This window comes from Gymnodraco acuticeps, unplaced genomic scaffold (assembly GCF_902827175.1).
Source record: "Gymnodraco acuticeps unplaced genomic scaffold, fGymAcu1.1, whole genome shotgun sequence".
Classification (NCBI taxonomy): domain Eukaryota; kingdom Metazoa; phylum Chordata; class Actinopteri; order Perciformes; family Bathydraconidae; genus Gymnodraco; species Gymnodraco acuticeps.
This window is the reverse complement of record NW_022990501.1, coordinates 1,005,833-1,030,312: the sequence shown is the minus strand read 5'-3', so window position 1 is coordinate 1,030,312 and position 24,480 is coordinate 1,005,833. Positions and strand designations below refer to the sequence as shown.

At 39.1% G+C, this 24,480-nt stretch overlaps 2 protein-coding genes across 3 annotated transcripts in view; one reads left to right on the top strand and one right to left on the bottom strand.

Moving 5' to 3' along the window:
- The first annotated feature begins 746 nt into the window (after nucleotides 1–746).
- On the top strand, nucleotides 747–14,640 carry ammecr1 (AMMECR nuclear protein 1). The gene is given in 7 exon segments (XM_034226603.1): nucleotides 747–1,932; nucleotides 1,934–2,298; nucleotides 6,585–6,695; nucleotides 7,819–7,933; nucleotides 8,203–8,293; nucleotides 8,409–8,505; nucleotides 9,292–14,640. Coding segments are annotated over 7 exon segments (1,008 nt in total). The 5' UTR covers nucleotides 747–1,818; the 3' UTR covers nucleotides 9,407–14,640.
- A 3,068-nt stretch (nucleotides 14,641–17,708) lies between these two features.
- The window catches only part of LOC117552952 (transmembrane protein 164), a 32,959-nt gene continuing 26,187 nt past the window's right edge, over nucleotides 17,709–24,480 (bottom strand). The window contains exons 4-6 of one of the 2 annotated variants that reach the window (XM_034226672.1): nucleotides 23,411–23,489; nucleotides 22,265–22,365; nucleotides 17,709–19,205 (exon numbers count right to left, since the gene is read on the bottom strand). In XM_034226672.1, the coding sequence (XP_034082563.1) occupies nucleotides 18,999–19,205; nucleotides 22,265–22,365; nucleotides 23,411–23,489 (387 nt within the window). In that variant the 3' untranslated portion in view covers nucleotides 17,709–18,998. The remainder of the gene's footprint in view (nucleotides 19,206–22,264; nucleotides 22,366–23,410; nucleotides 23,490–24,480) is intronic. The other variant, XM_034226673.1, reaches the window with a different exon arrangement.

Genomic DNA, 24,480 nt, shown 5'->3' with positions numbered 1-24,480 from the left:
CATATAGAAAAAGGCAAGTGTGCATATAATCTGTAATAAGGGAGGAATTGTTTTCCTAGTGCTTCAAACTTTAAACCAAAGTAAGTATTTAACTGATTATAAGTATTTTGAATGCATGAGAGAGAAGGAAAACACACCCTAAAATGGATGTTATATTGTGATGTTTTACCAATGAGGGGACGGTCATCATCAGCTGACCGTGTGTTTTGAGTGTTGTCCTTTAGATTCGGTCACTGTTGTCTTAACTGTTACAAACTAATATTCCTGAAGCTGAAAAAAAAGTCTAGGACATGAGAATGATTAAGGAGGTTCCAGAACTCGACAGGACACATTTGTGATATGATTAAAGTAACTCATTTGTATTAATTCACTGTTTCAGGCTCCCAGAGAAGATGTGGCCATGAGGCATAGCATTTCTAGCAGCCCTGAAATAAAATGTTGGCCTACATGGCTTCATGCAAGCTATTTGGAATTAAACCAACTTGACAAATTACTTTAACAGGAGCCTTTTGAAAAGCAAAAACCCTTTATCTCCACCCATAGAGTGAGACACACACAAAGGATACAGTGAAATACGCAAATCAATTCCCTTTTCACCATTCTTGCATCAAAGATCTAAAGAAAAGACACAGAACAAAAACACCGCTCAATGCCTTTTATAGCTTGGGGATACTTTTTTTCATGCATGCGGACGTCGGGAGCGCGCATGCTTACACGGTTCCGTACACTCCTTCTGAATTGCACATTTCATGCCCCAAGAAGCTACGCAGAATGAGTAGGGACTGTGCGCAAAGCAGTTTCTGAATCCGGTCCGGCGTGCCGACGACAGCTATGCCTGTGCTCACCGACTGATCACAGTGCTTTACCCGGACAGCACTGAATGGTAGCAGCTGAGAGACGGGTGCGGAGCGAGGGTTGCCAAACCCGGAGGATTTCTCACGGCTCACGGACTAGAATGCTCTTCTATGTATATCCCCATAAACGGATGACAACCTCTAAACCATCCTATACAGAAAACGTTCACTTCTGCATTTGACGTGGTGATGTTATTGAGGGTTCTTTTCTAACGGGGTCCATCATGCAGGTGCAAACTGTGGGCCAACGTTACTGAAATGACTTGCTCGGCGCTGACGCATTTGACTGTGCCATGCCAACCCCGCAGTGTCAGATGCCATTTTATTCTGCGCTATCCTAGAACCTGGATTTCCAGCATACTGGGCCTGTTGTGTAATTAGAAGTTCGCGAGGCAGTTGCAAACAAGCTGGTGCAATGATAAGCTACCCTCGGCCAGGCATTGTGCGCAATTGGTACTAAAGTGTATGGGTCCTGCTGCGTACTCCAGCCCCCGGCTTCCACTTGGAGAGGTGTGCTGCTGGGCTACAGCTCACTGGCTGTCAGCTTCACATCTGGACCGCCTGGGTACCGACAACTGCGGCCTGTTCGGACTGTGCACTCCCTGAACTTGTATGTTTACTGACTGACATCGCCTCGGATGGTGTCGTGTTAGGGGGAAGGAGTGCATATTTGACTGGGATTTGACGTTATCGGTGATCCACTGGAACACCGTTGTCCAAAGCTGGACTGGCTGACTACTCAAGAAAAAAATGTTTATCCAGCTATGGATTTTGCGTAACGAAGTCACGCATTTTTAACGGCAACGCTAGGGTGACATTGCAGTCTTCTCACCACATCGGTTATTTCGTCGTCCGTAAAAAAAATAAAAGAGTGAAAGTTGATTACTGTCCGTCATACGTATCAACGCAGTGGGATTTATACGTCTGGTCGGCGTTCCCCCCCACCCTTCCCGCGGTGACGGTTATGGGTCGGAAGCGGTGTGTCGGTGCAGATTGTTCCAAGATGGCGGCCGGGTGCTGCGGGGTGAAGAAGCAGAAACTGTCGGGATCGCCCGGGTCGGGGTGTCCTGGCGGGGTGGGGGGCGGGAAGCGGGGTGGCAGGAACCGGACATTGTGGCTCGGAGTTGGGGATTGGCTCCTCCGCGACCGTTGCAGCAGCGGCGAGCGTGAGCAGAGCCAACGGCCTGGGGGGACCCGGGGGTAACGTTAGCGGCAGCAGCAGTAGTAGTAGTGGTAGCAGCGGCACGAACGCTCTGTCCCCAGTCCCGGCCGGTTACTCTTCATCCGGCCTCTCCCCGAATCTCAGCTCGGGACCCGGTTCGGGCAGTGGAGGCAGAAAAATGGTTGTCTCAGCGGAGATGTGCTGCTTCTGTTTCGACGTGCTTTATTGCCATCTGTACGGATACCAACCTCCGAGAACACCCAGGTTTACAAATGATCCCTAGTGAGTATTTTTCTCTTTTGTTGTTTTGCAGCATATTTTTTGCTCATTGGTATATTCTCTCAACAAATATATTTTGCGGCACAGTTCATGTGGTTGCCTCTGGATTCTGCTTCAGCGTTGAGGGCACAAACTGTCACATCGAAACAACATTTTATTCATATTGAATTTAACGTTAACTGTTCGCGATCATGGCTTAAGTTGGAATTGTGGGCCTTGTCGGCACTGGCCTAGCGCTGCACTGAGCTAGCATTAACATTACAATGAATGATTTGAGAATATGTTATAATGCTATGATACCTAACACACCAAGTGATGTACATGAGGCGAGGTATAACAAACTCGTTGCTATTCGGCACTAAAAAACGTGTTGCTATACTGTTTGAGAAACACAGGCTTTAGCTAACGTTAAGCCTGTTTGCTACACGCTAATATTAGCCAGTCACTAACACTCAACGAAAGAAAGGGTGGACCGAGTAAGATAACATCGCTTATTTGTTCGGTTTAACCAGTGCCAGCTGTGTCACTTACAATAGAGCACTCATGCCGCTAGAATGAAATAAAAAAACACATCAAAAACTAACATTAGTATCATTTTATTTATGTTACCCTCAATGAACTCTGGCTGCCATATACCAGGCTAAGCTTTGTTAGCTACAAGCTACATTATTTTAGCAATGGAGCTAACCAGAGTTTGTGGTGATTCATTTAATGGAAAATGTCCCTCTGGTATAATGGACAGATGACCTGTTATACGTTATATAGCCGGTTTTGCTTGGTAAGTTTACGTTACTGTCGAATTTAGCGCCACTAACGTTAACCGAGTGAAACACTAACCAACAAAGAAAAGGTGGTTTATTGCTTAGCAATAAACATCCTTAAGCGTTCCGTACGGCCAATTTAACACACAAACAGTACTGTCAGTTTTAAAGATACATAAAAGTAAAAAAAATACAAATGTTAAGTATTTAAATGATTATTTAAACACTTTTTCCATTTTTGTGTCATTTGAATATTAACCCATGTTTCCTGCCCTTAACCGCACTCCTGCGCCCTCCACTTTAACATTAGGACCCCACCTTAGAAATACCTTTTTTATTTGATGAAATCGTTTGACTTTGCTGCAGTTTTACTTATACTTTGAAACTCTGTGAAGTAAATATTTGGAATTGCAATAGCACGTTTACTTTTCCGGTGTATTGGGGGAGAAAAAGCTGCCGTCATTTCAAATGCATATGACGGTTTGAATTTGTGTGATGAAGTAAAAAGTTCCAACTTTAGGGTGACTTCAGTAACATTTTGTATTTTAATGAAACGATCCATCATACACTTTGTATTTGTATACAATTCATTCTCTTTCTAATAAACATATTCACATCAAAGTGCCATTTTTGCATTTATGGTTAAGACTCTATGACCAATGGGTATTTTAAAATGCTACTTCTGACATGTTAACATTTTGAAAGAAAAACAGTACACTTGAGCCTTTAATTAGATAAATGTATCCCCAAAAGATCACACTATCATCTAACGTCTCTATCTAGGGAGTTAATATCAGACATTCCTAATTCTACACATGGCTATGTCCATACATTCATGTACAAGTCCACTTACTTTTAAGGCTCAGTTCCAATGTCAACTCAAGGCAATACACCTTAAACATAAACTGATGTCACCTCTGCAATCTGGATTACTGCCTCATTGCAAGAGGGTCTCAGGAGAAAAAAAGAAAACTAGGATTGTAGTAAGCAAATGCCCACCACTGTTTTGAGAAGCTCATGTCCTTCATTCGGCGGCATTGTCAGATTGAATTATTGAAGTCCTCAGAACAACTACAACATTTGACAGACTCTGTGTTCTGCAAAGTTAGCTAGTGAACTAACATGGGCCTAAGATTATGAAAACTCAAATTCTTTTTTAAGACACAGTTATACTATAATTTCAATGTAAACCAATTTTGGAACAACAAGTGTATTGTTTACCTACCTACCTTAGATGTTGTTGTAATATATAAAAACAGAAAGTATTCTTCTCTCAATAGAGACTCACATGATAAGAACTGTAACTTAATATACGCGCAAAGGTCGATGCCTCAAGGACCGCCAACACAGCATACAGTTTATGGGAATTTGCATCATTTTGAATGCAGAAGACCAATGGACCACGCTAGCCAGTGACCCTGCTACAGGTAAATTAGCATAACCAGTCAGCTTATTTAGCTTGCTTACTTTAGCTGACTTCAATAGTTATATAACTTGATAAGGCAACTGTAATTGTTATTTAAAATTTGTGTAATTTTATGTTTGTTAACATGGATACAAATATCATAATCTTTCATTTTGATTATGTGCAAAGCTAAACTTACAACATTACAATTCGAAGAAAAATGGCTAGCTAGCAATCAGGCTACTCATTAATACAGTACATGTTATCTTACCCATTGTGCTACTGAATGGATAACACTAGCAATTTTTTCTTTTAACCCTGTACATTCCTCTTTTGAGAACACCAGAAGACAACACCTTTCCTCACTGGCAGAGAAGGAGCAAAGATCCTCAGGAAATGCAGGGTGAAACATTTGTAAGAGATAAAGGGTTACAGCGGTGAACATTAGTCATGTTTTTTTTTAAACTATTTTGCAAATATGGGCTGTAAAAGTAATTTTATTTTCCTTTGTAATTCAAGTTTTTATTTAATTACTGGTACCTTACAATATCTGATCTTGTAATTTTTTTTGGTTACACATTTGTTTTATGTGTGAAGAAGCTAAAAATAAAATTACAAATTTGTTCAAAGAAAAATTGTCTCATGTATGTTTCCCTTTGTAAAATTTGACTTTTTACAGCCTTTTTAAAAGTATAGGACTTGTAGCTCAAGATTGAATGGATTGAACAAGTTAAACAGTGTACAAGTCAGTGCAGTTAAAGTATTGGTTCTGGTATTGAAAATTCACTGAGGAAAATCTGTGAGCTAATTTTTTTCCTTTTTCTCCTTTCTCTTTTACTCTTTACACATTTGCATTTTCAATATTTTAGTGAGAGAGAGAAACAAAATCACAGAGTTGCTGTATCAGTACAGAACATGCAGAAGCTCCACACTGGTTTACTTGAAAGAGACAAAACAAATGTCAGAAAATAATGAGTTAAGATAAATAACCAAAATCTCTCTAGTTGTACTGATTATCTTTAATGAATTACTTACACAAGTAACTTTGTTTAAGTATTAGAGTGGCGTTATGAATTTTAATTGGTGCACTTAAAACTGAACTGATGCTCATATAAAGGGAACACTATTGGATAAAGAGTGGAGCCCTGCAATGGTGTGTGACTTGGCATCTGAGATCAAGACCTTCGATGGAAAAGTGACAATAAATCAGTGAGTCAGATTACCTGTTGTGACACTGCACTTCCTTCAGTCCTCTGCAATACGCCGGCCAAGTGTGACGTGGATGAACAGTTGTCGAGAAACTTGAAGGACATTTCTATTAACAAACTGAGGCTAATCCATTTTTCGTTAAATACCTGGAATATATAGTTAGATACTTATAGATCTATTCCCTGTTATGCACACTTTGCTTCTGATCCACTGGGATACCTACCAACAATTTTGCAACTAGGTATGTCACAACTCAGGACATTTAGTATTCAAAGCAAATACTAGTACAATTCAGATTACATTTTGAGTCTTCGGCAAACACTAAAGGCCATGATAAATCCCATGTAGTGGTATAACAGATCAAAATTCCCTATTAATATATATTATACATTGCTGTAAAAACGATTCATCCACGGTTCTCGCCAAAAACGGCGTAAATCAATACTAAAATATGGTTACTGCAGAAACCCAATACTGTCACGTTTCAGTATCTTGACTTTTACTTGGTTCTGAAGTGTCGGTTCTCATGACCTCTCTAGCCGCAACTAGTGCTGCCATCCACAATGAGGATCTATGAGGAAAAGTTGTGGATAGTACCTGTCCTTTTTTAGTACTACCTCAGCCGAGATTCCAAGCGAGCTGAGCTGATACTAAAAAGTGGAGTCAAATTTCTTTCATACATTTAAGAAGGGTTATACTTTTTTTTTCAAATAGAAAAAAACGGTTACTAAGTCGTTGGTTGACAGATAGTCCAATGACCCATCATGGCCCTAAAAAAATGTGTGACTATTGCCTAGTGTGAAAAACCTTAATCTGTTTTTAATTAACGTTTGACCTTACAGAAATGTACATCCGACGTGCACATTATTCAAGTTAACCTCCTTTTAACATGGGCCCTTCTTCTTTTCTTTCAGCCCGCTGTTTGTCACATGGAAAATAGGCAGAGACAAGCGGTTGAGGGGTTGTATAGGTACATTTTCTGCCATGAATCTGCACTCAGGACTCAGGGAGTACACCCTTACCAGGTAAGAGAAAGGCAACGTTGTTTTTATATTTCAAAGCTTTAGATCAAAATAAACAACAAACCTATTGGAGTCAAGATCAATAGCATGGGCAACTATGTACCAACAGTAGCAGTTAGTCAGAACTCATTGTTTGCCTGTACATGAGTGCAACAAATATCAATGTTCTGTTTCTTATAGTATTTACTTTGTTCTGTTTCATTCATGTAGCTTGCAGTAACGATGTGTGGAGCGTGTGTCTCCTTTGATCCCAGGTCCTGGGGCTTCAAAAAATATTCAAACAAGTTATTAAAGTCAATAATTCGTTTTTTATGTATTAAGAGACATTGATATGTTTACTGTATACCTGTAAGCACTTTTATATTAAAGTCAGACAAACTACACTTAAAATGTGCCACCAACGCAATCTTATTAACAGAAGTTGATGTAGATATGTTCAAATCATTTCAATAATGACATTTATATGTATTTCATATAAATCTATTTATTCTGGATGACCTGAATGAGATCAAAAGGACAAGCATTGACACAGTAAATTGTAATAATATCTTAACTATTACTGTAATGTATGAACTGTTATAAAACTGTTTTAATTCAAAAATGTTGTAATAAAGAGTCCTTGTGTAGGTTTATTGGGATATCCAGACACAGTGAAATGGGTTAAACCCGCAATGGTGGACTATCAGACTGGTGGGTTAAACACCAGTTTGGCACTACACGGCTTTGGTGTACAAGTGTTTAAATTAAATATATGTTACTGATATTCAAATGTCACGCAACCCCTTACAAAACACGTCATTATTTTCAGTGTAAACGGGGCCCTTTTTTTCCACAAGCATTTTTGCCCCAAGGGTCAAACACAGCTGTCCACAACCTGTAAACACAGAGGGCTGCTTACTGTGTACAGATACACACAATATAAAGAGCAGAGTCCATGCTGCGGTTATACTGGCCTCCGTATGTCCATAGAGAAAGGGCTTCCTCCATCACATGTTGGAAATGTACCCTCAATTTAACAACAGTTTTCCGAGTTTCTTAATTCAATCCAATACAGTGTTATCTTCTATAACTCTTTTCTGAATTGCCTCTTGTAATATATGGTTTCTTTGTGCTTTTATGTCTGCAGTGCCCTTAAAGACAGCCGCTTCCCCCCTATGACAAGGGATGAGCTGCCTCGCCTCTTCTGCTCAGTGTCTCTTCTCACCAACTTTGAAGACGTCGGTGATTACCTTGACTGGGAGGTAAGGGACTTGGTTTGTTAAAACAATTGCATTGAGAAGTGTTGTTGCTAAATTGCTCACATTTTTTGCTATTAATACACAGCAGTCCCTCCATATTTTTTGAAACCAAACAAATCTTAAGCCTAGTCAAATTCTAATCATGAAGTTTGAAGAGGTGGCAAAATGTAACATTTCAGCATGTTAGTTTTACAAATGTACCTTTGTTGGATAGAGAGATTTATGGGGTTACAAATGTATTATGTCCTCCTGATGCATGTCTTGAATTCTAGGTGGGTGTTCACGGTATTAGGATAGAGTTTTTCAATGAAAAAGGTTCAAAGCGCACCGCCACCTACCTACCAGAGGTTGCAAAGGAGCAAGGTGAGATCTATTTTAGCCCCTAACAATCCCAGCCTCATCTGCTTTTTTAGAAAGATAATGTAGATGTGGATCTTTCTAAATGTGTTAAGATTTTTAAAACTTTTATTTTATCAAGGTTGGGACCACATTCAAACCATAGATTCCTTACTACGAAAGGGAGGTTACAAAGCTCCCATCACAAATGACTTCAGGAAGACCATTAAGTTAACCAGGTAAGATTACAATCTCAACATTTCATCTGATTGATGCACATAATCCTGTATGCAAGAGTTTTGCCAGCCAAGCAGAATTGCTAAAATTACATATAAAGCTTTTAAAGGACACGTGTGTGTATATATGCATTATATACTTTGCCTTTCAAGTAGCCTATAGGGGAACTCCACAGATTTTTGCACATTACAGTCTATTTATACATTTTAGGGATTGTTACTATGTGAAATAAGTTGTATTAAGCCTTTTATGGCTTCAGAGCCATGTGAAATTCCATATATTGCCTTAAGTGATGTTACTTGAGGCAACATCGGTTGGGGCTGATGACAAATTTGATTGCAATTAGGGGATACATTTTTAAGCATTGCTAAGCTTGCCACTCAAAATGATTGCAGAGTGCTGCGTTCAAACGCTGACCTTTGCCTTGGTTGCGCTGACCTTTCAGAATGCAACCAATCAGATAACAGTTGTATGTAGCAACGCAAGCTAGCAAAGGAGGTAACCATAGAAACTAAACCTTGCGATGAGGAAAGAGCAAATTGCGTATCGTGTGTAGAGGAATGCACGATAGTAAAAAGACGATATATCTGGTACTTCTGCTGTATCCATTTTTAACGTTAGACTGCCTATTGTGAGACGGTGCAACTCAACGTCTGTGGAGTTCTATCTTAAGGAACAATTGCATATACACGTTTGCTGTTCTAAGCTCAGCATCGACAGTAGGTCCTGTGCTTCGGTGTCAGTTGCTGACCATGTGCTTCTACCAACACGTCTCGTCTCGTCCCTAGGTACCGTAGCGAGAAGTTGACAATGGGTTATGCAGAGTACATCGCCCACCGCCAGCACCATCACTACCAGAACGGCATCGGGCACCCTCTACCACCCTACAACCATTATTCCTGACAGCGAGCCGCATGACCAATCACTGGACCTCTCCGCGGACCTTTTCCCAGGAGAGCCCGCCCCCTCCTGGTCTAGCTATTTCTACTACTGTACCATTTTATGATGATAGTTTCCGTTGCCATGCTGGCCGTCTCCCAGACGTTGACATGGCAACGGGGTGGCAACGAAAGCATAATTTGCTCATGGCAAGAAATCCAAATTTATTTTTCTCTGCCCATGGTTATGTTTTTGCAGCATATGTATACCAATATCTATAAACCCCCTATTCATTACATTTTTGAAAATGAAACCAATATTCGATTTTATTAATCTTAACGTCTTTTCAGCAAACCTAATCAGGTGTTTGATTCTGTGGATGGAAGGAAGTCTCTTACGGTGGATTGGTCTAGCGCATATATCATTTAGGCTTTGCTAAAAATGTATCATTGTCTTAGAAATTATTCTTTATTTTATTCTTTATCTTACTATCCAGGCCATGTAGCAAGGCAAAAAACGTAGTTTTCAAAGACTGAGTCGTCTCTATTCTGATTCCTCTCAACAGAGAAAACCCAACAGAATTGACTGTTGAGCTTTATAAACTCTTGTAGTGTCGTAGTTGGAACTATATATTGGGATCTGTATTCTCCAAAGTATAGATAGTAGGATTGTGATGCCCTTTTGCTGGTAGTGTTAATCGTTTGAGCTCGCAATCGTGTGTATATTTCTGTGTGTGGATATATATATTTTGGTCTTCCACAAGATGGAGAAACCAGTGAGAGTGAAATTTAGAAATTTGATTTTAACCTAAAGATTCCCTAAAGATATTTTTTTGTTTTTGGAAACCGCCCCTCTAAGTATTTGTAGTGTTTTGTGGTGGAACTTGTTGTCCCTTTTCTTTAAAATTTTAGATAAATGTGGAGGAAGCCATTTTGTCTGAGGAGAATCATGTTCACTCTGCAGGGGATTTATTAGTTATCTATTCAAAAATGGGACACAAGTTGGTCTGATTTCCCTGCATTGGAATGTGGGAGCAGGCGCAACTCCCTTTGTCCCTAGATTAAAAAAAGTGCATGACAAATTTCATTTAAATGTACTGTCTGCTGAAGCTTACTGGCAGGGAGTCACTTGTCAGGGTCACGCTTTAAAAAAAGCCATATTCTCTTTTTACTCCACTTTTGTAAAAGTCTTGTTTAGCTCCAAGTTTTTGCATACCAGTTAAAGGATTTTGGGTCATCTGAATGCAAACTCACCATCACTGAATGCTAGTCAAACCCTGTGGTTTCAGTCATCCGTCTTGTATATTGCCCGTGTCGTCGTGGCAACATTGTCTTGCCTCTTCAGAGTTTAGCTAACCATTTTGTCACTCGTTCACAAAGTATGATGTATTGAAACTGTCATTTTGAATGAAGACGCACCACGTGACGCACAAAGGAGGTGTGTGTGATTCACCTGTCTGTGTCCTTTAGATGTGCATGTGATTGCGTCTTTTAGAAGCTGATGGAGTTGTTGAAACCGCACCTCCACCGTTCTCTAACACACTGCGAGGACTGGAGATGTTTGTTGTGTCACTAGGTTGGAGCAAACACTGTTGAATTAGTTCGAGCAGAATCCGTGCCCTTGCTGTTAAAGTCTATAAAAAAGCCAGGGCTTTGTTAGAACTTCAGAAGCCATTTCCCATCCTACTATCAATCGTGAGTCACATCCACACACACATTAGGCTAGTTGGATTAACTTTTCTAGAATGTCTTTGAGGGTCGTGAGACGCTCGCTTTGGGTTTGGCGTTCAGTTCTGCCAACTGGAATTTCGTGAGAGGTTGTCGTTACTTGACATGTTTTTTGTAACAGCCTTTACTAACTGACAGGTTATTTTTTCTTTATGCAAAACATTTCAAGGGCTTTTGGCACTCCATCCACAGTAACCCGAAATGACCCAGATTTAAGTTGTGTTGCCTTAAACTAATGATTTATTAAATGATGGGCCGACGGATGTTGCTCTGACTGTTCCTCTATCCCGTGGTTTCCCAGCTCCCATCTTCACACCACAGTGTAGGAAAGGGCCTTTCCTCACTTGAATGCTAATACTAAGTTAGACATATGGGGGCTCCTGTATGCCTGCAGTGTCCTGTTAGCTCTCCCAGCTGCTGGTCCTCCATTCTTTCCGATTTTGAAAGCCCCACATAAACACATTCTCTTAAAATAATGTCGGGGCTCTGTGGTGTCGTTTACCTTAGTGTGTAAAAACCATGGGAACATCATCTCCTTGTTAAATATACACTACATGAAAAAGAGGAACAGTCACGCCTTCATCCCCAGGCCCTTTAACACAGCACAACCTGAATTCTTCTGCTGCAAAACCAAATTAACCATGCTCTTTTACATATATGTCTTTGTGTACACATGCAATGTATTCAGTACAGTTGCATGTACGTATGAGTATGAGACCTATGGTTTTATCCATGATATGCTTGATCTATGGCTTAGACGCTCTTATTAAACATTAAGAGATTTAAAAGACAAATATGGTGCTATCAGACCTCATATTGGGGTGGTCACGCGCTCGTGACGTCATGCGGACTCATCGATCATATCATACTTTAAAGATGCTGCATGTAAGATTTTCTCTTTAGAGTGTCGCCGCGAAATGAATTATAGCGGCGCACTGTTAAATACCGGAAGATGTGACCGTAGAGCGGTAGAGAAGAATCTGTGCTTTCGTTAGGGTGACTTCCCTATGGGAAAAACAGAGTAATATTCTTACCCATATAAGGAAGAAGGAAAAGCCCCCACAGCAAACCTAGGGGCTACAGAATGTACTGTTAATGGTGGGGTATTGAGAGAAAATCCTACATGCGTTACCTTTACTATCCTTGATATATGCAGATCTGTTCAACAGGTGTTTTTTTTTCTTCTTCCTAGCAGTGCAAGTCAACACCCCTGCAGGTTTGAAAGGACAAGAAGCCATTCGAAGCCCCCCCCCCCCCCCCTCCTCCACCCTAGATTACTCCCAACACTGTGGCCTGACCTCACGGCCAAGATGATCAAGGTTATGGGTCGATGGGTAGATGGTGGCAGTATTAGCATCCGTTCTCCTGGAATATTTGGATGCTGCTTTCTCAGAGCACTTCCTCTGTTTTTCCTTTAGCTGCTGAATGGTTTGCCCTCTGGGGGTTCAAAGGCGTAAACACCTCAAACTATGTTGAAGGTATTCATCTCCTACGATGGGACGAAGAGCTAATGTTTTACGTAGAACGTGCAGAAGAAAATAGTCCCGCTTCTGTTCTGATTTATCTGTTTAAAGCATCGATACCTCATGGGATTTAATGGAACGGCATTGGTAGTTTGTCGTAGCAGATTGTGTTTTGGTTCCATACCAGGGTTAGAGTTCGGCCTCAGCATTCCGTGTGTGTTCGCTCTCATATTTCGTGGAATGCTCAAGCTCGTGTTACCTTCGTATGTTCGACTGAACCAAAGATGCCAGCGGCCGTGCCCACATGCTGCTCACGGGCCTGGCTTCCTGTCCTTTCAAAAGACACTCTCTCTCCCCCCCCCCCCCCCCCCCCCTGCAAATTGACAAAATGTTTTTCTGTCTATTTTGTTTTGTGTGTGTGCAATTTCTCAACTGTCTTGACTTGTTAAGCAACTTCTCAATGAATTGTCATTGAGTCTCTCTGAAGCCGTACGTGGCATCAAGGATGGTTGCAAATTGTTGTTACTTGTTTTGTTTATTATTATTAGAAGTAGTATTAGTATATTATTGCTATAATTTACAAAAATGAAAATCCCATGGTGTGCCTCCTTAGCTTTATGGGTTTATAAACGTTTTTTTCCCTAAAGACCAGCAGTTATACTTTGTATAAAAGATGGATTTTTCCTTATTTTTTATGCCATTAAAGATGAAAAGCCTGTTTTCGTTACTCTGGACCCAGTAGCTGCACTGGTATACAATCGCACTGATAGATGAATATTAACAACAAAAAAGAGAATAAATGAATCAATAATGATAATGACGAATGAAATAAGAACTACAATAAACTTGTGTTTGAAGCTTTTATATTAAAACAAAAAAACATCATAAAAATAAAATGACTGTTTTTGTACATCAAAAATAAATTCTTTTCAAAAGAATATTTTGGATCTAGTTTCAAAATTATTTTAGTGGTTTTCTATGTTCTGAGTTTCTGAGACACTAAGACGTGTCACTGTACAAAAAGACTTTCTGTTGCAGTGGCCTGATGGCTGGGAGGGTTGCCTGGTGTAACGCCTCATACCAATTATTTTTATTTTCCTTTAGATTTTTTGGATCTTTTTCTTAAGTACATTAAAAAAAAAAAAAAAAAGTTTATGGAATATTAAGAAAATGGGAACTTTGAATCTATCTCCTGTAGAACTAGACCCTTCCTCCTTTCCTATTGAATTGCTGTTATTGTGACAAGACTTGAAACGGGCATTTAATATGATAGTATGACTCCAAAAGAAAAAAATAAACACAAAAAAAATTAAAGAAAAAAAAAAGCTAAAGTGTGGGGAGGGTTCAAAGAATATATATAGATGAGTATGTAAGCAATGGCTGTGAAGATAATGTAGTTTTAAACATTGTTATTACCGTTTAAATCATTTATTCAATAAAAAATACAAAATCAACTGAAAACACATCGTGTCATTTGATTTTTTTTTTAACACATCCACACTTGGTGTGTTTCACATTTAGATATGCGTAAAACCAATGTGTTCATTTGCTAAGGAATGGTATGGATTATGTCAGTTGCACACTGACTTTAATACTGTACATATATTGTGTTCAGTTTGCTCGATTAGATTGGGATAAAATATTCAAAGTGTATATTTGAAGTGTATGGGACTCATTTTGTATGCCAAACTTGCATCAGAGGTTTTAAATTTGACTATTTTCTACTAAATATTTCAATGAAGGCTGTCCTCAGTCTATACATTTCAATCGCACCTACAGAATTAAAGTAGAGGTGGACAAAAGTGAGAAAGAGTACGGAATACATGTTAGGATCTTTTATTTGTTTTGCATTTTTATGAACAAAGTTGAACTTTCAGTATATGCGCTAACGCTGGTAGTGTCATTTATTTTTTACACTTTCAATTGGACATGTTTCTCCTGATTTATTCTTTCTTCTGTCTGGCAGAACAACTGAATGTTCAACATAGTTAATCGACGTTTTGACTGGACATTTCCACTTTTTTTAACGTTGATTTTATTCTAAACATTTATTAAACAACATTTTATTTCAAATGTTTTCTGAATGTGTTGACATCATTATTGTCGTTCAATGTATTCTCGACATTTCCATTTTATTCTCGACATTTCCATTTTTCCCAGACTTTATTGTTTTATCGACATTCCTATTTACTGTAAACATTTTGACTTATGTCTCGACATATCTTCCTCTTCCTAATTGTTCTAATGCTTGAAAAGAAGGTTTAGAACAACTTGCTCCTCTCATTTGTTCTCCTTATGCCTGGCCCTAATACTCTCTGTTCCCTATCTATAATTCTGTGAGATGACCTCAGCCGTCACACCCTTTTTATGATATTAGAGCATGCAGGGCACATGCTGTGGCTCGGGGCTAAATGAGACTGCTGACCGATAAAGAAGCCATTAAAGGTACAAAAACAACAGTTATAAAACATCACAAAAGTATGGTTTAAACTGAACAAGGGAGTATTAGTTACTGAAAAGTAATGTGACCGCATCAATAGAACATTATTAAGGATCGTCATGACAACTGGGGAAACTGCATCTGCTGAAGAAGATCATGGGATCTACTATATTGAGTTTATACAGGCTCTTTGTATGCCCATTTTCAGGTTCATATCTGTATCTTGTGTCTCTAATGTTCAAAAATGTCTTTTCTCAAACTGTATAGGACAGGAACTCCCTCTGGAGGGAACTTTGGGATTTTAGCCTTTGCTAACATTTACATGCACACAAATCTATACAACACACTACAGGAAAGGGGAAACCCCTAGCATAACAGGGTGTCTTTAATAAGTCATCTTCATTTTGTACAGAGCTCAAGTGTTGACACAAATAGCTTGATGTTGGATTGGCTATGTATATTTTCTTTTTGATTCTCCTTGCTTAAGCTAAGTTTATTTCATGGAAATCAACAATAAATGTAGCAACAACCTGTTAAGGTTATTGACTTGTGGTCAAATAAATGTTGTTTACTTAGCCTTAAATACACTCAGGGTTTCCAGTAACTTCTACATGTAATTCTAGTACTAAGACTGCTATAGGAAGTCAGTCAAAATGATTGTATCTGGGAGTTTAAAGAGGCTCTCAGTTCGTAATAATCAAATTGTTATTGTGTATTTACATTCACAAAAACCTATATAACACTACAGGAGAGGTAATACCCTAAAAAGCAGAATAGGGCCCCTTTAAAGTCACATTTTTTTTGTCTAACTTAAACACTGTAGCTGACTTCCACCAAAGTGGTTCAGCTTCTTCAAAAGTGATGTCACAGCAGGGTGCAGAGGTTCAACAGACCACACTTCCTTGAGCTAAATCATTTTCTATCAGTGCTTTTTGGGTCGTACTGGTAACACATGCAGAGCTGCACAAAGTGTGATGGTGACTGTAATAAGGAGAAGCCCCCCCCCCAGCATGCCTGACCTACGTCTCTGCAAGTTCCTCCACCCAAAGCGCTGAGCACCGAGTCCTCGTCTGAAAATACATTGCTGCCGGTTACATGATATTCAGGGCTTTAAGTGCTAAGAAATAGTTCAGTCTGCTGCTGGTGTAAAACACACACACACGAACGCGGTGCTGACCAGCACTTTGCTTCCTGTGCTGAGTCTGCCTCTGGGCCTCCATCTGCCTGAATAAATGAACTGCTATTACACCAAGTCCATTTTCAATTTCCATTACATCCACTTCATTTCACCAGGCATTTATACTGCCTTGCCATTTGTTATAACGTGTCAACCATATCAGTCCCATTACCCTTCACTTCCCCGAAGCGGTGATTGTGTGTGTGTGTGTGTGTGTGTGTGTGTGTGTGTGTGTGTGTGTTGACCGAGGGGCAGGGTAGGAAACAGGAGAACAGGTAAGTGCTTCCTGCCGCCTCTCAGCTCTCCACATCCTGAGTATAAAATGATTCTGTGAGGTTTAATTATTTGAATTTCAAGTACATTTATACCCAATATTCCCCTGTGTGTTTATGCATCAACGACAAGCTCTTGTGGTAAAGAGCATCATACTTTAAACATGTTTCTGCTCTTAACCCACCTTTAGGGCTCTTTGCAGCCCCCCCCCCTCCCCTCCCCCCTCACTTGACTGCCTGTATTGACGCGGTGCTACATCTCACTTCAGTTGAATCGCTGCTGCACATAAAGCTTTTGGCCCTAGAGAACAATGTGTCCAAATATATGTTACACAAGCCAGAGTTTGTATGAGTCAGACAGCAGCGTGGCTTCAGCGTGCTGGACTGGAAAGACGTATTAATTGAGGAAGTTAGTAGATTTTTGAATAAGTAAGCTCACTCTTGTCGGGAATCTGTTGTTTAATGTGAAGCTGGAGCCAGTTGGCGAAGTTTAAAAGCAAAAACGGCTGCTGGCTTCTGGACTTGACTCTTGTCGGGGTTTGATCCACAAAACTACCCAGAATGTTTTACTGCTGCATGCCAACCCTAATAACAAAATAATGATCTCTGTGGGTTACGTTTTACCCTATTTTTGATTATTTGGTTTGATGATTTTCAAAAGAAACATTTAGTTGGACCACAACAAAAATAAAATAACAATTGCTTAAGAATAAAATAACAACTTGGTTATTAGTAAAACAAACAATTAAGAAAAAAGGTAAAGTACATTTTTTCACAAGGTTTTTATGTTGTCATTTCCAAGGACCCAACTGCGTGCCATTTTCCCTGAACATGCCCACATATAAAAGACCTTTGATTTGATTTTAGATTTCCAGATACAAGTTAATACTATTGGTAATTATGTTATAAATGATTTATCAAAATGTATACTTAGGAAGCATTACGCTATAACCTTTGGTGAGTCCATGACTCAAACTTTCACTTTCAATTGTAGGCCAATTATATTGAGTCATTCTGCATTCTGGGAACCAGAACACCACTATATCGGGTTTTCCAGAATAGCCCATGTCATGGTAAACGAATACAGACTGAAGGAACCGTTTTAGATTTAGATATTTGCTAATACATTTCAGGGAAAATGGGAATGATCTTAAAACTGTACAATGAAAGTGTTAATTAAGACAAGGGTTTTAAAAATGTACCATGAACATGGTTAGAATATAAAAAGAAGCTTAATATACTCAATGTGAACTGAAATAACTTTTATTGTCAGCACATCACACACACACTCAAACTGATAGAATACAAAAGTCTTATCCCTTCTTTACAGTGAAGTACAGTATTATATGCTACAGTAACATACACACTCATTCCCAACACGTGAAATGATATAAACCATTACTGAATGGCCAATGCTGGTTAATACTTTCTCTCCAATGGCTCGTCATTTAATGACCCAAAGTGACTTCATGCGGATCCAATGATGATGCGTTTCCTGTGCACTAAACTGAGCCTGGGAGAGAATTCAGGTGCCTTGTAGATAATCTCAAAGATTGAGCAACAGATTTTTTCCAAGTGTCCAATTCCAGGATAAATGCGTATTTTGTCAAGATCTTCTCCGTCTCTGCAAACATCAACGATGCAGTGACGGTCATACCCAAACAAATATGGTTTGATATAAAAAACGACCTCCTTGGCGAAGGTAGGAACTGTGTATATCCATGTATCGTCTTTCATATTTTTTGCATGTAATACATCCTTGTGTCCCCTGATTATCACAACTGGAATGATCTGAGAGGGCTGGAGACAGAAACGCAGAAAAGAGGCTACTCATGATGTACATGTGGGAACAGAGGGACAACATGAACACATTTTCAGTCATGACAACACAGAGGTCATCATACATGACAGTCATCATACATGACAGTCATCATACATGGCAGACATCATACATGGCAGACATCCGACTATAAACAAGCATTCACTTTTACAACATCTCACATACACAATCTTTTTCAGAACACACTTGAGACTAACAGAAAAAGGCAGCTTTTGTATGATATAGCAAAACTAGTAAAGAACTCAAAGTGTAACAACTGCAGATTGGTGACTTATTTCCTGTCCTGAAAACGTACAAAAAAGGCAGCTTGAGAAATATACTTTAAAAATTCTTCTTTCCAAAATCGTATTGTAAAATAAACTCCACGATGCTTACTACCAGCCCTAAAATGCATATTATGTTTGTGCATGCAAGTATGAATGAATGTAGTACAACTACTGAGCAGGTGTCCCTTGAAAAAGAGATCAATGATCTCAATGGGATACACCTGGATAAATAAAGGTTTAAAATGAAAGTACCACACTAAAAGAATGACACATTGATCCACTGGCCCTGAAATGCTCACTTGCTTCAGTAAAACATTGGTAAGTCCTAAAAAGATGCATTAAAAATGTTGATTAAAAAAGAAGAAGAAGTCTCCGTGACAAGAGCAGACATTAGAGAGAAAGGCTGGGTCTGTGTGAATCCTAAGGGACGTTCAGTCGACTTTCTTGCTGCGCAGTCGGAGTGTGTCCAGTAGAAACCTGCTCATGGAGCCAGTGTGCTGCGAGAGGAGGGTCAGCACCTTCCCGTGAACCAGGGTCAGCAGGGTCTGGTGGCCCGTGGCCAAGACCCGGTACCAGGGGCCGTAGAAGGGGTCGGACACGGCCGGGCACAGCATGTTGTTCAGGTTGACCTCGGTCGCCTGAGAGACAGAGGCAGACATGTTCATCATATGATGCTAGTAGCAATCAAATAAGTGTTACTACCATGGCTGAGTTCAATTGAGTGTCCTTTGCTTCATAACCATTTATTTAAGTTAACAGTAGAAAAGACTTGGCAACTAAATATACTCAAAGTACTGTTTATGCAGATTGGTCCATTTCAGAATAATATGATATGTTTTATAATGATTGATCATGAAAGTGTTCTCAAAGCTGGTAAAGGTGCAGCTAGTTTGAATGACTTTGTATACTGCAGGGTAGCTGGTGGATTTACTCCAGGTGGAACTAAAGTCTGATTCAACACTTGATTATATTTCACATCATTCATCCAGATCTGTAAAGTAACTAAAGATATTAAACAAATGAAGTGGAGGAAAAGAACACAAATCACCTCTGAATTGCAGTGGGGTAGAAGTACAGAGTAGCACGAATAGAAATACTCAAGTAAGTCCCTCAAAATTGAACTTAAGTACAGTATTGAGTACATCTACATAGTTACTTTACACCTCTGGTCCATACCAAACAGTTATTTGAGTAAATTATAAATGTAAAAATATGAGAATAAAATAAATATATTATATGATGATATTATAATTTAAAAAAAAGACAACGTCGTTATGTTTAGTGCACTTTTACAATCTACTGAAAACCACATATACATATTTAATATTAAAAGTATATAAACAAAAGTTACACATTCATAAATAAATAAATTTAAATATGTTATAGTGCACTGCCACAACCTACTGAAAGCTAAACATAACTATTTATTGTAAAAAATATGCTATAGTGCATTTCCACAACTTACTGAGACCTAAATACTTTGACACGTTCAACATTTGGGTAAACTATATTCAATAAGGCAGTCATTTAGTCAAAATGGTCCAAGTATATAGAAGGGAAAGGCCGTAGTGCGAAACACAAAACAAGGTCATTATTTTAACCCAGAATGTGGCACGATAATGGTTTTATCTGGATTTCCTTGTTTCCATAAACATCACAAACCAAAGTTGTAAATGTAAATAAATGATGATTAACTTGCCGGCCCTTTTTCTGCCCCAACCAACATTAAACTGATCCCCCATATTTCAGCTAATGGAGAAGAAGCCTGAGAACCAGTGTCCAACCACACTTAAAAAAACTAATCTCGCAAGTGCCTTCACATGAAAGAATACTTACTAAAAAGAGACATACGCTAAATAAAGCCTGTGGACTTTGGGTTATCATTAGGCAAGCTCAACCGCTTGCAGGAAAAGTACAAACATCTGCCAAGATTCAGATTAAATATACATTTTTGATATTTACTCAAAATAGGTTTCTGAATTCTCAATATAAAACTCAATCGGAAAAGTTAACAGAGCAGAGAAGTCTCATGAAGACCAGAGTTTCAGAATAAATGCCGATATGAGGTGTGCATTAAGTGAAATGAAGGATCAAAAGACCTAAAAAACAGGTCCTACAATCTGATTGGCTGAAAGGGGAAATGCACCAAGCTGCTCTCAATGCTTCATTAGGAACCAAAGGGTGATGTGAATAACCTGCAATCATTTCAGAGAGCGAGACCTTTCGTTTGAAGGAATTGGAAAAATAAAGGTTGGTAAAAGTGACTTTATGTGAGAGTTTGATACTCATGATACTTCCGTGTACTTTTGCACACAATGTTGCAGCCAGGCAGACACCATTTGACCCTTTTTCATCCCCTCTATTAACCTTGGTTTCTAACTCAAGTGGATTTACACTTCTAATTGCTGTTCAACTCAACGTGACTCACTCATGCTGCTGCCTCTAATTTCTATGTACAGCGGGGTGGACAAAATAATTGCAAGTGTCAAAGAATAGGATATGTAACCAGCTGCGAAATAGAGACTGAGTTCTAAAGAAAATCATGAGAATGCAGGAACAGAGCTGACAGGCCCTTAAACAGCCACTGGTGAAGCACTTACAGCACTCTGGCATTGTATAGCCGGAACAGAAATCAACATGGAATACAACAAAATGAATGAATTATCCATTAATTCAGAAAAAAACAAACAAGGTGAAGCATACAAGAAAACTCAAGACCTTTTTAGTCTAGCTTTTAATTCATCTGTATTTATCCTTCCATCCATTCAATTCTCCTTACTTCATTTTGGTATACTAAGTCCTTTCTTTTTTTAAATGCTGTATGTCTAATCCTGCCTCTGGTGTTTCCTCACTGTACTGTGAGGAGATGTGATGTTTCTTTAGTTCCTGTTTTTTTTATGTATTGATCGTTGTTGTTATTATTGAGTCATTTAGGGTCATGTAGTGCTTTGTGTGCAGATGCAGGAAGGGTTTGTTGTATTGTGTGAAGCATATTGTGTAACATTTTACTTTTAAAGTCTGAAGTTTTTGTAATAGTTGTGTAATTGCTTTTCTTACTGTGATAAGTGAATTGTAATGTAGAATTAAATATGCTTATTCTAATACAGACGACTTAATGAAGCTTGTTTGTACTAGTTTACTATATAAATATTCAATCTTCAAATTAAAAAAGGAATTGCAATTCAAGTGTATTTTTTTAAATCGGCATCAAACAGGCACGAGCTAAAACAGGTAGATAAACATGACATTGAATGAGTCAGTATCAGCCCTGAATCAAAAGCAAGAGCCTGGAGGACGTTCAAATTAGGCAGTGAAAAAAACACCCAAATCCCACACTAGCATTTAACGTGTTTTGAATCTGCACATTTATACATCATTTAAGGAGGTGCAATCATCCAATGCGTAACAGGAGAGGTGTATATGTATTCAGATGTTATGTGTCTTGTTCTTTATACCGTTTCAGTTTTATTTATCATTCAATCACAGTTTTCCTTTGCTTGTTTGACTCATGAGCTGCTGGAACAACTGTGCTTTATATGCGCTGTCGAGCTCTTGCAGCCTATCATTCGGCCAGGTAGGGTCAGTTATGTCTCCGAGGGTCCAGGTCATAAGGGCGAGGCATTGGGATCGTACCATTCACTCATGTTCTCTGCATAGGGACGTATAGTGCTGTAGCCAGCAGAGGGCTCCATCTTACCAGGCCGAGGAGCTGCAGGAAGAGGAAGTGGTAGAGGAAGAGGAGGCCGGTGGAGAGCAGAGCCCACCACATGTCCCCCAGAGGCTCCGGCTTGTACACACCTGCAGAAAAAACAACCTCAGTTATGTAGGTTAAAGAGAGAGCGAGCTAGCGCACGGAATGTGGCAGCTCTGGCCCAGCTGACCTCCCCTGTGTTTGTGCATTTGCAACACGTCAGTCATGTCAACAGATGGAACACCCTGCAACCACGGTAACAGGATGCGGTGTCAAACTGTCTTTTCCTGTTTCCTCACTGCTGCTAGAGAACTACCAGGGGAAGACATTAAATGTGCACCGATTATGTCAGTTTGAACAAGAACAAAGAACGCTTCCTTTTGCGAGGCTCCAGTGTTACGTTGCTAATGAACAATGAGGCGCTTCATGCAGAGGTTGGATTACTGTGATGCGCCCTAGTTACATTTAGACATGAAATCTTTTTTTTAAAGCTCTCAACCAAACCATAGTTAAGCACTCACAGGAATGTCCCCCTGTACCTACATGTTTGTAGCATGTCTTGCCTACAGGTGAGGTTACTGTAAATGCATCTAGATGTGCAAAATGAGCTTTCCAGTTTATGCACAGACGCCTTCATGTTGTAACGAGAGCAAAAGGTGTTGGTTTGGAGTAAACAGATAATTACGTGATTTAGGAGAGCCGTAAAAGACACAGCAGGTGCACTGACTCAAACACCTTCAACTAAATGGAATTCATCCAAAGATAAAAAAGGTCATGGTAGCCTTGTGTGGTTGGTACATGAGAGGTATTTCACCTTGAGTTTAAGACAAACATGTCGCTGATGACGATGACCGAATGTTTTATTTATAAGAAAAATATATGCTAGGGGGGTAGGACCAGAAACGTTTTTTTAAGCTTCTTCTTGCCCCTGTTGAACATGACAGACTATCTGAGAATTATTGTTGTTTTTTGTTTGTTTGTTATTATTTGTTTTTTGTACTTTGTTATAATTATTAATTTGAGTGACAAGAAAAAAAGAGAATATATATATTATTGTTGTATGTTTTTGTTTCTGACATGTTCAATAAACTGACTAAACTAAAAAAAACTAAAAACTAAAGTGTCAATGTGAGTGGAGAGGTCAACACTAACCTCCTTTCCTGAACAGGTATAGAGGCACCAGGTACAGCATGGAGTGCTGGATGTAGTAGATCTCCTTCTCAAACGGCAGCTGAGAAGAGAATACACCATTACACTTCTAAACGACCCACATTAAGCAGAACATTTGCTTATCCAATTTGCTTATAATGTATATCGTTTTAAAGAGGCCCTTTTTTTTTGATTTCCCCCCCTATCCTTTAGTGTTATATAGGTTTGTGTGCATGTACTGTAAATAGTGTGCAAAGTCTCAAATCCCAAAGAAAGGAGTTGTTTTCCTTTGCATGCTGAATGACATATTTCTAAGAATTGTATCATCGCATCTAGTTTTAAAGGTCACCTATTATTATAAGTGTTTTATACATAAATATGTGTCCCCTCTGTGTTAATAGATCCGGAAAGTTTCAGGAAAAGTGCCAGTTCATTTGTATTGAAAGCAACAGACACGTAATCAGCTCTTTTGAAAACAGAGGGCTTTATGGGATGCTACAATGCTCGATCAGCTGGGTATTTTGAGCCAAACACTGCAGAGACATGTTTTTTAAACATCTGAGACCTAAATTATATTGTTGAAAGAGTATAATAGGGGACCTTTAAATAACTATAAATATATTGTTTTAAAAACACAAGGGTCCACATCACAACTTTGTGGCCATTGTGGTGTAGTTGATTCATCTTTTTAGATTGTTTTTTTTATTCTATTCCATGAAACCTAGGATCACGTCTTTGGTAAACACCAAACTTAAAATATATATTTTTTTATGTTTAGAGATGTAACCGTCAATCAACTCATTAAGAGTGATTTGATGTATGATAGAAACACTGTCAGCCACACAGGAGGGTGGATTAATACAATTGTCTTTTAACATTTATTTTCTATTAGCAATAAAGTGTATTTTATTTATTTTTCACACCTTATGCATATTCCCTGCACAACATGCGGCAGTAACCGCTCATAACCATCCACTGTACGGCTCAGACACAGCTAGAGAGTGCAGAGTGTATTTAAAGTTATCATTATAGTTATCATTCTTGGTGTGGACGGACATTAAATCAGTGTGGGA